The 13446-nt window shown below is 51.1% G+C and overlaps 1 protein-coding gene and 1 long non-coding RNA gene across 8 annotated transcripts; both read right to left on the reverse strand.

Annotated features, from left to right (window-relative positions):
- Positions 1-5842: 5842 nt before the first annotated feature.
- Positions 5843-9323, reverse strand: ADM2 (adrenomedullin 2). 7 transcript variants are annotated; one of them, XR_002136349.3, is made up of 4 exons: positions 8931-9288; positions 8178-8397; positions 6658-6855; positions 5843-6118 (listed from the first exon to the last, which is right to left on the reverse strand). XR_002136349.3 is itself a non-coding variant. In XM_074326666.2 (3 exons), exons 1-3 carry the CDS (start codon positions 9038-9040, stop codon positions 6074-6076), a joined length of 417 nt encoding a protein of 138 aa, XP_074182767.2. In that variant the 5' UTR covers positions 9041-9323; the 3' UTR covers positions 5843-6073. The 7 variants fall into 7 exon arrangements, 5 of the variants coding, with proteins under 5 accessions (XP_074182767.2, XP_074182766.2, XP_019573350.3 ...); XR_012494220.2 differs by having other exon boundaries at positions 5843-6182; XM_074326666.2 differs by lacking the exon at positions 8178-8397 and having other exon boundaries at positions 5843-6182; positions 8931-9323.
- A 1170-nt stretch (positions 9324-10493) lies between these two features.
- On the reverse strand, positions 10494-13342 carry LOC141570215 (uncharacterized). Its single transcript, XR_012494219.1, has 3 exons — positions 13058-13342; positions 11082-12669; positions 10494-10711 (listed from the first exon to the last, which is right to left on the reverse strand). It is a non-coding gene; the product is annotated as an uncharacterized LOC141570215 (long non-coding RNA).
- Positions 13343-13446: the final 104 nt, after the last annotated feature.

Genomic DNA, 13446 nt, shown 5'->3' on the forward strand with positions numbered 1-13446 from the left:
GCTTTTCAGGATCACATGGTCTGGGAATGTATTTAATATTAAAACTAAACTGATTTAAATTTGGTTTAAACACATGTCTTTAGAGATGTTAACATTTAATGTAATATTTTTACGAAAGACAAGTTTGTCTGGCCCAGTGGCTCAGGTGGTTGGAGCGCTGTGCTCCTAATGCCGAGGTTGCTAGTTCAATTCCCACATGGGCTAGTGAGCTGCGCCCTCTACAGCTAAGATTGTGAACAATGGTTTTCCCTGGATCTGGGCTGGGGTGAGCAGCCGGAGGTCGGAGGTCGGAGGTCGGAGGTCGGAGGTCGGCGTGGGTTGCCGTGAGCTTCCAGGAGCAGTCGGTGGCCAGAGTGAGCTGCTGTGAGCGGCTGACCAGCTACCGACTGCCTCAGCCGGTGGGGCGGGAAGCGCAAGGCTCATAATACCAGTATGGGCCAGGGAGCTGTGTCCTACACAACTAGGCTGAGAAACAGCAGCTTGAACCCGAGTTGGGGAGGAGGAGGTGGAAGAAGGGGGACAAAAAGTTTATATTATCTCTGTTGCAGTTTGTCAACAGGAATATAGGATTATAATTGACTTCGTCTAATGTCTCATGAAATTTTCATGAGTAATCTAAATATAATTATTGAGAATTAATACATTAAATAGATGTAAATAAGAGGTTTTTAAATGAAACTTTCAGCAATAATTGTTTTATGGTATATGTACTTAAAAATAGTTTCCCAAAATCTTTTGGTAACTTGAAACTTAGAATTTCACTAAATTAAATTAAAAAATAAAAATGGGGCCAGCCTGGTGGCTCAGGCGGTTGGAGCTCCGTGCTCCTAACTCCAAAGGCTGCTGGTTCGACTCCCACATGGGCCAGTGCCAGATGGCTCAGTTGGTTGGAGCGTGTCCTCTCAACCACAAGGTTGCTGGTTCAACTCCAACAAGGGATGGTGGGCTGTGCCCCCTGCAACTAACAACTGCAACTAGACCTGGAGCTGAGCTGTGCCCTCCACAACTAAGATTGAAAGGACAACAACTTGACTTGTAAAAAGTCCTGGAAGTACACACTGTTCCCCAATAAAGTCCTGTTCCCCTTCCCCAAATAAAAAATAATAAATAAATAAATAAATAAATAAATAAATAAATAAATAAAAAGGATTGAATGAAATGAATCTAGGTCATTTCCAATTAAGATACAATACTGAAACATTAGTTACTAAATAAAGCTAAGTTTACCTAGGTTTGACTTTTTAATACAGAAAAACTAAAGATTTGGATCTGTTAATAAAAAGTTCTTATGTTGAGGAAACTCATATTTCTAAAAATTATGAAATATATTTGCCAAAGAGCCTATATTTCTAGCAGTTATAAAATGCATTCATAAATTTGCCAATCTAAAGAATACTAATTGCTTACTTTTAGTTGTCACTAAAAAGTAAGGTTTCTTAAGGATTAAGAAGTCTAAATATGGGAGAAATGAACAAGTTTTTAATAAAAGATAATGTAAGAAGATATATTTTCATCAAGGGAAATGAAAATAATTTTGTCCTGGTTATCTCAGAATTTTACCTCTTATAACTAAGCTGCCTAAAATTATATTGTTATTGTAATGGTTAAAAAATTAAGCTTTAGTGGCTCAGGCGGTTGGAGCTCCATGCTCCTAATGCCGAAAGCTGCCAGTTCGATTCCCACATGGGCCAGTGGGCTCTCAACCACAAAGCTGCCTGTTGGATGCCTCGACTTCAGCAAGGGATGGTGGGCTGCGCCCCCTGCAACTAACAACTGCAACTGGACCTAGAGCTGAGCTGCACCCTCCACAACTAAGATTGAAGGGATAACAACTTGACTTGGAAAAAATCCTGGAAGTACACGCTGTTCCCCAATAAAGTCCTGTTCCCCAATAAAATCTTTTTTTTAAAAAATTACGCTTTAATATCAAGCTTAAGCTTATGTAAAGATAAAACTTAATGTTATTTCTCTACTAAAAGGACAAAAATTTCCTGTACTATTGGTATGCTCTTAATAAGAAATTATAAAGGGAAAGCAAAGATTTTATGTTTTATTAAAATTATTTCCTGTGTTCTTTATCATCAGGTCTTTAATTACTTAAATAAACTGAGTGTTCTTAATATTAAAAGAGCTAAAATTTTGCTTACTACTATGTAACCTTCTGTATTTGTCTTTGAAATCTCTTATTCTCACTTTGGTTAAATGATAATTAAATATTATTTCATTAAGTATTGTTCCACAATGACCTAGGATTCTATTGGACCAAATGTTTTAAAAACTTTTGATATGTTTAACAAACTTCCCCAAACCAGATTCTAAATTAAGTCTCATTCACCTAAGAATAACTTCGGGGTATTTTAGAGGGGCTCTGAAACACCTCAAAAGACTTGTTCTCTTTATAAAAGAGAAATATTAAACTCATTAGGCTTATTTGTTATGTTAAATTACAAGGGAAATATTGTCAAATAAACAATACTAAACCTTTGGCTATATTTATGTAGATGGTATTAATATAAATATTCTAAAAATTATATAAAATTCCTAAAATTCTAACATGTCCTGGTATAATACTAAAAAATGCAATCTTTGTCTCTAAAAGATGTGAGTCTTATGTCTTTGAAATGTAAACACCCAAGAACTAACCAAAACACTGCCCACAAAGACGAAAAAGAGAGAGAGAACTTTTAAAAATGCAGACGGATCTATAAGTTCCCTCCCAAAATTAATTTGTAAAAGAGCTAAGGTTTTTATAAAACTACTGAAAAATAACAAGGCTGAAACAAAATGACAGTATGTGAAAAATAGGATGTATGTTTCCAGTAGAAGAAAATATGAAGCATACAAATGCATTTTTGTTGAGAAAAACAATAGAATGTTTTTGGGATCAGGAAGGATATAAAGGACATGGGGGTTTTGGGTTAAAAAGAGAGGAAGGAAGGAAGGAAGGAAGGAAGGAAGGAAGGAAGGAAGGAAGGAAGGAAGGAAGGAAGGAAGGGGAAATAATTTTGTCCTAAAATAAAGAAAATAGGACAAAAACTGAAAGGTATATGTATGTTGCAGAAGGTTTATGGAAATGCAGGTTCATGGAGAAGGGATCTTGAGAAAAGAATTTTATATATGGTCAAACTAAGAGTGGAATGGATACCTAAGTCAAGTACATCACTTACATGTGCACATGTGAACTCTCACCAGATCCTTAACCACAGCCGTTTTTAAGTCTTGTCATTTGCACACAATTATTGTTTCACTCTGATGCTTTGACAAAAAAATGTACCTACCAGTGTGTTTCATCTTCAAAGATTCATAAAAAGACAATCCCTAGGGGTGGCTGGTTAGCTCAATTGGTTAGAGTGTGGTGCTGATAGCACTAAGGTTGCCGGTTTGATCCCCTCATGGATTACTGTGAGCTGCGCCTTCCTTAAAAAACAAAACAAAACAAATACCCTAACATGTACTCTAAAATACAGGTTTCTGATAACTTTAGAAACATAACACTGAACTGAGTAAAGATTTACAGAGCTCTAAGGAAAAACTACATTTATAAAACTTAACAAAATCAAGATCAATGAGAATTAACAACGGGACTAAATAAACTGACAAGGATGATTATAATTTTTGTGACTTTTTTTACGAAATATTATTGGTTTCTGATCCTTATTTTCCAGATATAAGATTTTTTTTCTCCTAAGCTACCTATGACCTACAGCAATTTGATAATTTATACCTTTTTTTTTTTTTTTAAGTCAAGTTGTTGTCCTTTCAATCTTAGTTGTGGAGGTTGCAGCTCAGCTCCAGGTCCAGTTGCCGTTGCTAGTTACAGGGGGCACAGTCCACCATCCCTTGCGAGAGTCGAACCGGCAACCTTGTGGTTCAGAGGACACACTCCAACCAACTGAGCCATCCGGGAGCTCAGCGGCAGCTCAGTTCAAGGTGCCGTGTTCAATCTTATTTGTAGGGGCAGAGCCCACCATCCCTTGCGGGACTCGAGGAACTGAACTGGCAACCTTGTGGTTGAGAGCCCAATGGTCCATGTGGGAATCGAACCGGCAGCCTTCGGAGTTAGGAGAACGGAGCTCTAACCGCCTGAGCCACCTGGCTGGCCCTGGTAATTTATACCTTTGTGGAAAAATGTAAAATATGTATCTTTTCTCTCCCACCTACCTGAGCTCTCCATTTCAGGTGCTTTGAACTAATCCATGTGTAACCAAATTTAAAGGTGTTAACTCTTGGAGTCATGATTCCCAATTTAAAGAAAGCTCTTATACCTAACGGGACTGCTCGACCAACAGAGGATATGAAATTAAAATTCCTAGGAAGTGAAGCAGATGACATCTTCTGTGGAAAGCTAACCCAAATTCCGGACCAGGCCTGTGTAACCTACACCTTCATATTCCCTTTTGTCCTTTCCCCCACTTATTTTAGTTCCTACCCATCTTGCAAAAAATAAATAAATAAACAAATGTGAGGGGCCAAGCACTTGCTATCACAGTTATTGTTTTCTATTTCCCCTAATTTATGTCTGGAAAGATACTCAACATTGGGCATCATCTTTAAACCTGTCTCACAGGTAAAAACGGACAACTGGTTACACACACACAGTCAAGGAAGTTTAATGCTGGTGACGTCAGTCCCAGTGAAGGGACCAGCTTTGAAAGAATACTTTTCCTTGGGCAGGTGTTACAATGACGCCACAGTGAGAGCGAACCAGGAACACTCTTGACGTTTTGTGTATGAGTTATATCAGAAGCATTGCTCTGGACCACACCCCAGCCGAGCAGGCCCGGTTTGTTCTATTATCACCTCCCGTTGAACTTGGATAAAACAGCTCTGGTAAAACGCAGATGGTGCTACATCAACTCAGGGCACACGCCGAAAGACGGCACTCAGTGCCTGCCCATGGACATCTCATGGCTCTCTGCAGTCTCCAGCTGCTGGCTTCAGGCACTGCTGACTGGTTCACATCTGTTCTTCACTCTGGACTTAGCATTTTGTTTGTTGTTATAAATTTTTTGCCGTTATAAACCTTTGTTTTGCACAGCTCAGTGTTATAAAGACACCGCTCTGACAATGGTTGCTCAGGGTTTTGAGACGATCAGTGAGGCCCACGAGACTTCATGGGAGAAACCTCCAGAAACTACAGAAGGTGTCTTCCCTGAAGGAAGTAACATTAGCAAAGCCTTCCTCTGTGCTGGGGCTCCTGCTACTCCAATGTGACCTAAAACCCCTAGAAACCTACTGTCCCTCCTACGTGGGACATGCCACAACCGGAATGAGTCTTCCTGGTGACAAGAGACCCACAATAGGACGACAGACCCAAAATGAGCCACCTGACAACGGAGGACCAACTATGCTTTTAATAACCGATTAGTGCAGCTTCTAATGATTGATCAGCCATGCTTTCAAGGAAACAGCTTGGTCAAGAGGAGGAAAATGTAAAAATAATATAAAGAGACACTTTATAGTGGAGCCGAAGCTGCCATGCCAGAGGAGCTGCCTGGCATGTCTTAGGCCTCAAGCCTTGGAATGTTAGAAGAGGGCAAAATAACCTTAGGACGGGGCCGAAAGCAACACCATGTCCCAGAGAACTGTTCGCAAGGATAACTAGAAAGCAGATGTTGTGACTACCGGACTGATGGCTACCAGGCTGAAAATTACAAACATTGTTTAGAATTAGCGTCACTATGTTATGTTATCTGCACCAATAGCAACACCTTGCTTCTGTGATGTCACTGTCCCCTCTCCGTCTCATAAATATCCATCACCTTTATCTCCTCATGGGAACACCACTGGGGTTTCTGCCTGAATCAGTGCTTCCCGAATAGATATTCTTATTGAGCTCAGATAAATGTTTGTTGCCTCTCACTTTGAAAGGACTTTTATTTTTAGATGAACAGGAGATTTTGGCCAAAGCAGGAGCAGTGGGGGAGCAGTGGAGGCTGTGGGGGCTTCGGGAGCTTGCGTGCTGCCCTCAAACCTCCAACGGGGCGTCAGGTAGGCGGCTGGGACAGGGCCTGAAGCTCAGGGGCCAGTGGACACGAGGGGTGATGGTTGGACCCTGGCCGGTGACCGGATGCTACGGCACAGTGATGCGATGTGGTAAGGTCAACAGTCCATCCACCTGAAGGAAAAGCAGCCCAAGGCCTTGGCGAGGACACGAGAGGCCATGCTGGGGGCCTGGCAGCCTGTTAGCACGAGGAGAGTGCACTGGGGGCAGTGTTCCTGGCAGACAGGACATCCTCGGGCAGCCTAGACCACACGCAAGCCCAGGACTTTGCCCCAGGGCCAGGAGCCTGGGAGGGTCTCGGCAGAGCTGAGCTCCTGACTCCACCGACGCGGCCCCTTTCTCTTCCTCATTCCCCAGTCCCGTCACCCTGTCCGCACTACCTGCCCTCCCTGCCAGCTCTGCTGACACCCTTCAGTGACCACAGCACACAGCTGTGAGGCCCGGCCCATGGGTTCCAGCCACACTTCGCTGCTTTCGGGCTGCCTCCCCCAGCCACTCCAACACCTCCTGTGGGCTTGGGGCCTGGGCTCACAGCTTCTTTCCCCAGGGACCCTGTCATCCTCAGTTCATCTCCCTGTGTACGGAGGTCCCCAGCAGAGCGTGGACCAGCCTGAACTGTTCCCACAGGGCCTAGTAGAGGGAAGGTGCCTTACCTGGCCAGGTGAGCCCTGAGCTGGAAGAACAAGCACAAGGGTGGGAGCCCTGGAGGCACTTCCAGGAGCCTCCTATCCTTGGGGGGCGGGTTTGGGGGTCTGAGGGGCAGGCCTGCGGTGCCCCGGAGCTGGCACTCTGTGGGTGGGCTGCAGTGACCATGGGCTCCTCTCTGGCCTCTGTAACTGCAGTTTCTGCCCCTAGAGTTGGGATAATGGTAGTGCCCCCATACAGGTTGGCTGAGAGGGTGATGCGGGAAAGTAACTGACAAAATAAGTGCTGCATGAGTGTTTGCTAAATAAAAGAAGCCACCTTTCTGAACCCAGAATCATACCTGTGATGCGCGGAGTGTCAGTACTTGGGGAGCTAACAACAGGTCCCCCCTGGAGGGACACACACCAAGGAAACATGCAAGCGGTGCCTCGTTCTGATCTTTTCAGGCCGGTGACCCCAGCCCAGTTCCCGGCAAGCCTGCTCTAGCCTCCAACTGTCCCCACATCTGGTCCCACTGAGCAGGGTGGGGGTCAGGGAGTTTGTGTTGCCTGTGGGCCCCCCACCCTCATTTGGCAACTTCCCCCAGGTGATGGTGGTTCTGATTTAATTGAGCCATTTGGGCAGGGAGATCTGGTTCCCATGCCAGCCCTGCCTCGCTGTGGGCAATGGGAAGGGGTACCCTGCTGTGCTCCGACTGCCCTGTGTGGCTCTTGAAACCCTCCCCCTCCTCCCCAGCCGCCCACAGGGATGGGGCAGGGGTCTCTGTTTATGACCAGGGGCCCAGACTCCAGAGGTGGCAGGTGGAGCAGCGCAGTTCCCAGCATGGCCTGTCCTCCCTCACCTGCCTCTGGGGACCACAGTGCGGTCCTCCTTCCTACTGCCCTCCCAGTCTCAGGGGCACCAGTGGAGGAGAACGGAGGCAGGCCAACGTGCATGCCCAGAGCCAAGACTTAATCTGTGCCGATGTTGGGACAAGCAGGGAGGGGCTGGCTTGGGCCAACTCAGCTCCTTTGTCCTGCTTGCCCAGAGGTGGCCCTGGGTGTTCAGGACCCTGACTTCGGCCCCACCAGACCCCTTCCCTCTGAAGCCCTTTTTGGCATCTAGTGCTGCTGGCCACCTCTACTTCACCCTGTCCCAAGTTTGCACACTCCCAATGTTCCCGACCCCTTGGGCACATGGACTCTGCCTGCAGACCAGCCCAGGACTATACCTGCATATGGGTTTATGTGTCCAAAGCTGTTCAAAGTTGGTTGCTGTAGGAGCTGGTGGGTGTTGGGTGGGGTGGGGGTCTCCTCAGGGGCCCGTGCCACTGTTGGGAGTTGCTGCTGTCTACAGGAGTTCTGGGGAGCTGGGCCAGGGGCTCAGCTGCAGCTCTGCAGTTGGGGTGTGGAACCTGGCTGGGACAGGCAGGGCCATAGCCTGTACCACCTTAGCCATAGCTGTGGGGGCTGCTGGGGTCCATGGGGGATGAGTCCCGTGGGCCGGCCGATGCAATGAGCTGCCACAGGCGGTGGCTGAGGTTCTGTACCTGGCAGGTGCCGAGCACACAGCCAGCCCGCAGGAACTGGGCTCTGGGCCTGCGGGGGCCCAAGTGTCGGCGGGGGCCATTCCGGATAGGCTGACCCATAGCGGTGGCCAGGCTCGCGTTCCACTGTGGCAGGAGAGCCTGGCGTGGCTTCCAGACCACAGGCCGGGGTGTAGGGAGTTGGGGCTGCAGGCCACCGGAAGGGGTCCTGACTGGGGGCTCCCTGCAGAGGGTGATGGAGGAAGTAAACATTATGGCCCCTGAAAGGGACCCCCAAACCCACCCACTTTCTGCCTGGAGCATCGTCAGGGGAATCCCCAGGTCCCTTTGGAGCTCAAGGCTTAGGTCCTGGCTACTCAGCCATCTCAGTAGCCCAGGTCACATGTCCCATTCACCTGTGCCTTCCTGAGCAAAGGGCACCCGGCTCCTGTGGGTCACTATGCCCTCTGCTCTTCCTTTGGCCGGGGCAGGCCGGGGGACCACTCCAGCCTCCCAGTCCCTAGCGGACCTCTCCCGTTGGGGGGGGGGCACTCTGCCAATGGGGTGGGGGAGAAGTGCCTAGGAAGGGAGGCAAAAAATTAGAGGCCTCTTTCACTGCTCAGGGTTTGCGGAAGGCAGGGGGCTGGCCCTCTATTCAGGCTGTAAGCCCAGCAGCAGGTGGAGGGTCTTCCCCAGCGGGGGTGGGGAGACTGGGGAGGGTCTGGGGAGGACGGGGGCCTCCGCAGGTCGGGACGGGCAGGTCTGAGCCCCACTCACCGGGGCAGGGCAAGCCGCCGGCTTCCGCCTTGGCGGCGGGACATTGTGCCGGGGAGCGACAGGTAGAGGAGGAGGATGCAGCCAAGACTGACCACCAGGAGCCGGGCCATGGCGACAGGCTGGACCCGGCGGCGAGCACGCAGGTGCGGGGGCGGCCCTGGCCTGGAGCCGCCCTGCCGCCGCACCGTGGGGAGCCTTCTGCGTCCGGGGAGGGCCGACTCGCGTCCGAATGTCCCGGACTCCTGCTCGCGCTGAGCCTCGGCACCTCCAGAGCTAAATAGTCTTCCCAGGAGGAGGCGGGGCCGGATGCGCCGCTGGGCGGGGCGCCCTTCCCCAGGCCCCCCACTCAGCCCTCGGGCTGGGAGCCGGGGCTGCAGCCCAGGCTGCAAGTTCTCCAGTCCTGCCTGCCCGCGGGGTAGCACTGTGGGCACAGGACAGGGGTGGCCTGACGGGCTGAACTTGACAGCGTGGGCGGAGGGACCCCCATCCCTCTGGGAAGTGCTGGGGGCTACCAGCCTTGCCTCCAGCGCCTTCTGGTGGGCGACCTTCACGGAGCCTGGGGAGCACTCAAGCTCCCCGGCACAAGGACTGAGTGCTGGGGGTGCAGTCAGCAGGGCTGCGTCCTACCCAGCACCTCTCGATCCCAGTGGCGTCCACCAGCACGGTGGGCGGATGAGGGACCCTGGGGACCTGGCCAGCATCTCTGCTGACTCTTAAGTTTCTCACAGAGGCCATTTCACGACCCTCGAAGGTCTGCCAGCAGCTATAGTCCTAAAAATCTCTACACTTTCCTCTCCCATTACCAAAATGTTAAATGGCTTTTGTAGGAAATCTAACAACTAAAGAGACCTCCACATTGCCACCCTCTGTGATCCTTCCACCCCATCCCTGATTTTCTCCTGTGTACACTAGTGCGCTTTGTTTGGGGGGGAGGAACCGAGGTGTGTGTATTACACGCACATATATGCACATATAGCTAAAAATATATGTGAGCATAGAGACTTCCTAACTTTCTTATGGTTGGCCCTGCTCTAATGTGTAGGTCTTCTGTGGCTTACTTAATTGATACTTTATTAACGAGCAATTAGGCAATTTCCAGAAGAAGAACCCTTCTGTTGTGCCCTCACAGATGTGTCTCTATAGGATATTTTCCTAGAAATTGAAATTCTGGTTGAAGGTGAGCCTGTGTTTCTGTAAACAGTCAGTACCAAATTGCTCCCCGCTAAGCTTGTGCCAATCCACTGTCAACCGATCAGGGACTTGGCGTTAGCGGTTCTTTGCTTCTTTGTCCCTCTGAGAGAGGACAATGATCCCATCGCCCCCTTTCTTGGATTATCTGAGCATCTCTGCATCCATGTGTATTTCCTTTTCTGCTTACCCTGCTCTGGTCCCGCTCCCTCTGTTGGGTTCATCATGGATGACCTGGTCACTCTCGGTCTCTCCTGCTGCACACACCATGGGAGCTCCATAAACATTTGCTGGATGAATAAATGCACAAGTGTTGAACACGTGCACATGGAGGAGTTGCTGTACGCCCTCAAGAGGGAGAAGCATCAGCGGGCATTCCTGGTTGCATGTGTTTATTTTGACCAGTGTGGGGAAGAAGGAGAGTGACGTGATCACATTTATACGAGAAAAGTGGAGTTCAGCAGGGAGGGCGTTGCTGAGGGTCTGGCAGGAGGGGTGCTGTGGGAACAGGTGGATGGGTTAGAGAGGAACGGAGCCCGGCAGGGAGGCAGGTGAAGAGGCTCAGCCCTTCTGTTCGCTGATGCAGGCATCCCCTGGAGAGAATGGAGACGTTAGCTGCTGGGGGGACATCCTGGCAGAGGTGTCTGGCTGGCCTCCAGTCTCATGGGCCTGGGCTGATGAGAGGGCTGACTAGGAACACAGTTTGGGAATTTGAGAGATGGCAAGGCTCTGGGAGGCGAGGGCTGTGTGAGCACTGCCTGTGGAGAGTGACAGAGAGGACAGAACCCCCGTGCCAGCTCTGCAGGAACAAGTGTGGAGGGTGGCGGGCAGAGGACCCCTGAGGTGACCCGATTCTGCAGCTGCTTCTCCTGTCACCAGCCTCCCCATGCCTCACATCAATCTGTATTCCGTACTGCTGCCACTACCGTCCTTCCCAAACACAAGTATGATCACGGTACTCACCCAGCAGGAAAGAAAAACTGCATCACTGTTCCCTGGGGTCTAATGTGGGACAGGTGCAGGTGAGCCTCTGTGAGTTTTATGGCCCATGGTTCCCTTCATTCTTCCTGTCAGGACACTTGCTGCCACCAGGGGCTGAAGGTCCACCTCCCAGGAAGTCCATAGACTTGGTGTCAGTGGATTAGAGGCCCCCTGTGAGCCCACAGCCCCTGCACGGCACACAGCATGGCACTTGTCTATAACTGTCCATGTGCCCTTCGAGGCCCCCGGGACCCTCCATTCACCCTCAGTTAGAGGAGCTGCTTCTGGGGAGTGGGGGGGTGGACTGCTGGGAGCAGCTCACCTATGCACATGTGCTAGAAGGGCTGCCCAGGGTCCCCTGTAGAGCTGGGACTGGGTCACAGGAGGCGAGTAGTTTGTGATGCTGGAGGAATGCTTTCCAGAAATTCTTGTGGGGCAAGAAAAGCTAGGGTGGCAACTGGCTGGGCAAAGAGCTCTGAGGGCAGCTTGGTAGTGTTTTAAGGTGGGGGAGGTTGAGTTGAACCTTTATGGCAAAGATTCCTACAGAAAGAAAGAGTGAGGGTGGGGGATGAACAGCAGGAGGCAGGGAGGAGGGTGGGAGGAGTAGAGCCTCCAGTGGTGATTGTGGAAGGAAGAGGTGGGTGTGAGGGAGGTGGGTCTGGGCTTTGGTGATGTGACAGGCTTCCCATTTGACGGCTTCTGTCTTCTCTGAAGGAGGGACAGGGGGGTCATCTCTGTGACACAGGAGATGGGGGCAGAGCGTTGAAGGGAGTGCAGAGCAGAAGAGAGCTGATGTCAGAAGAGAGCTGACCAGACATCAGAAGTTGGGGCAGTGGGGTCATCCATCCATGGCTGGGGCCATTATGTTACCGTGGCCTCTTCACACTATATCGTGCAAGGCAGGACTGTTTGCCAGATGGGGATAGTGAAAACCAAGTTAGAGAGGTGGGGACCGATGACATTGGCAAAATGACAGGTATGGGAGCCACACCGGGTAGGGTAAAAGGACAGAAGGAGGAAGCCGAGGGGCCATGGGACCGGGGAGGGTCACTCCCTGCAAGAAGGCCTCAGAGAGAGTGGGTACTGGGAAGGCGTGGGCCCTTGGAGGGGGAGGAGGCAGTGAGGAGCAAGCACCTGGGCAGTCAGTGGACAGGAAACTTGATGGCCAGAAATTTGGGTGATGGATCCTGGTCTGGAAAGGAACCCAAACTTCCCCTTGACCCAAAGGCGCCTCTGGGAGGGCTGCAGGAATGGGCTCATTAGGGCATGAGGGTGGGGGAGAGCCAGTCCTGGGCTCAGATGCCAAGCTAGAGGACTTCCGAGGACACTGCCCGCCCATGCACAAGCTCAATGGTGTGGTAATGTGCTGAGGACACTTTTGGGTCTAAGTGACAGAAACCAAATCAAGCTGGGGTTGGGGGGTAGGGGTGAAAAAGGAAGGTTTTTCAACCTATGTACCCAGTACCCAACAGAAGCAGGGGATGCTGAAGCTGGGCCTGTGCTCCGGGGGCAGGGAGAGGAGTCTGGTGGGGTCTCTGGGTTTGGTTTCATTCATTGTCTCTGCTGGCTCCTGCAAGTGGTTGGAACATGGATGTCAGAAGTTTGTTCCTTCTTAGGTTCTTGGAGTAGCCAAACTCATCTAAAAGCAAACACAGCCCTGCTTCCCCTCCCACCATGGTCAGTGCGGCAGTCCTGAGGCTCCCCCCACCTTCCCAGCTCCTCTCCTAGGGTGTCCTGTCCTAGACTCTGTGTCTCCTTGCCCATCCCTGTGCCACCACGCGGGAGGCCCTGGCCGGCCCCTGTCTTGAGGGTGGTGGGCACGGTCAGGGGTCCTGGATGGTGCAGCCTTCTCCCAAGCACCGCAGCTGGACCACCAGTTGCCTCTCAGCTTAAACACTGCTCTTTACAGCTGGACATGCAGCGAGCCTTTTTAAAAGGACGTATGTTGAATGGCTCACCCTTCCTAGATGGGCTTCCAAATGGGGCCTGGGCCCTTTTCAGGCTGGGAACTCCAAGGGCAGGGCCTGGGTACTCCCCGCATCGCCAGGCTGGCAGCCCCTGAAGGGATGCCCCCAGATCCCTTCTCAGTCCCCCATTCGGCAGATGCGGGGGCAGGGCCAGGCCCTCCTCCCTTCCTCCAGACTGACAGCGCCGGGGGTGGGAGAGCCTCGGGACCCGTCCCGAGACCGCGTGGAGCCCCGAGTGCGAGGCCAGCTCCGACCCAGGCCGCTCCTGTCGGTGACCCGCCGGAGCCGCCGTAGCTGTCACCGCCCGGGGGGCGGTACCCAAGCCCAGAGCTGGAGCTGAAGGGCGGGGCCCCGCCCCCGGGAACCGAGCCCGCGCCGTC

Source organism: Rhinolophus sinicus, chromosome 1, assembly GCF_057876585.1.
Source record: "Rhinolophus sinicus isolate RSI-liver-muscle chromosome 1, RSI-T2T, whole genome shotgun sequence".
NCBI lineage: Eukaryota > Metazoa > Chordata > Mammalia > Chiroptera > Rhinolophidae > Rhinolophus > Rhinolophus sinicus.

Bases quoted from the DNA above. Each gene is read 5' to 3' on its own strand.
- ADM2 (XM_074326665.2), bottom strand. From the start codon at position 9,040: ATGGCCCGGCTCCTGGTGGTCAGTCTTGGCTGCATCCTCCTCCTCTAC. The intron at 8,398-8,930 runs GTGAGTGGGGCT...CACCCTCTGCAG, and splicing joins CGGCGGCTTGCCCTGCCCCG to GGAGCCCCCAGTCAGGACCC. The intron at 6,183-8,177 runs GTACAGAACCTC...TCGTGCTAACAG, and splicing joins GTGTGCTCGGCACCTGCCAG to GCTGCCAGGCCCCCAGCATG.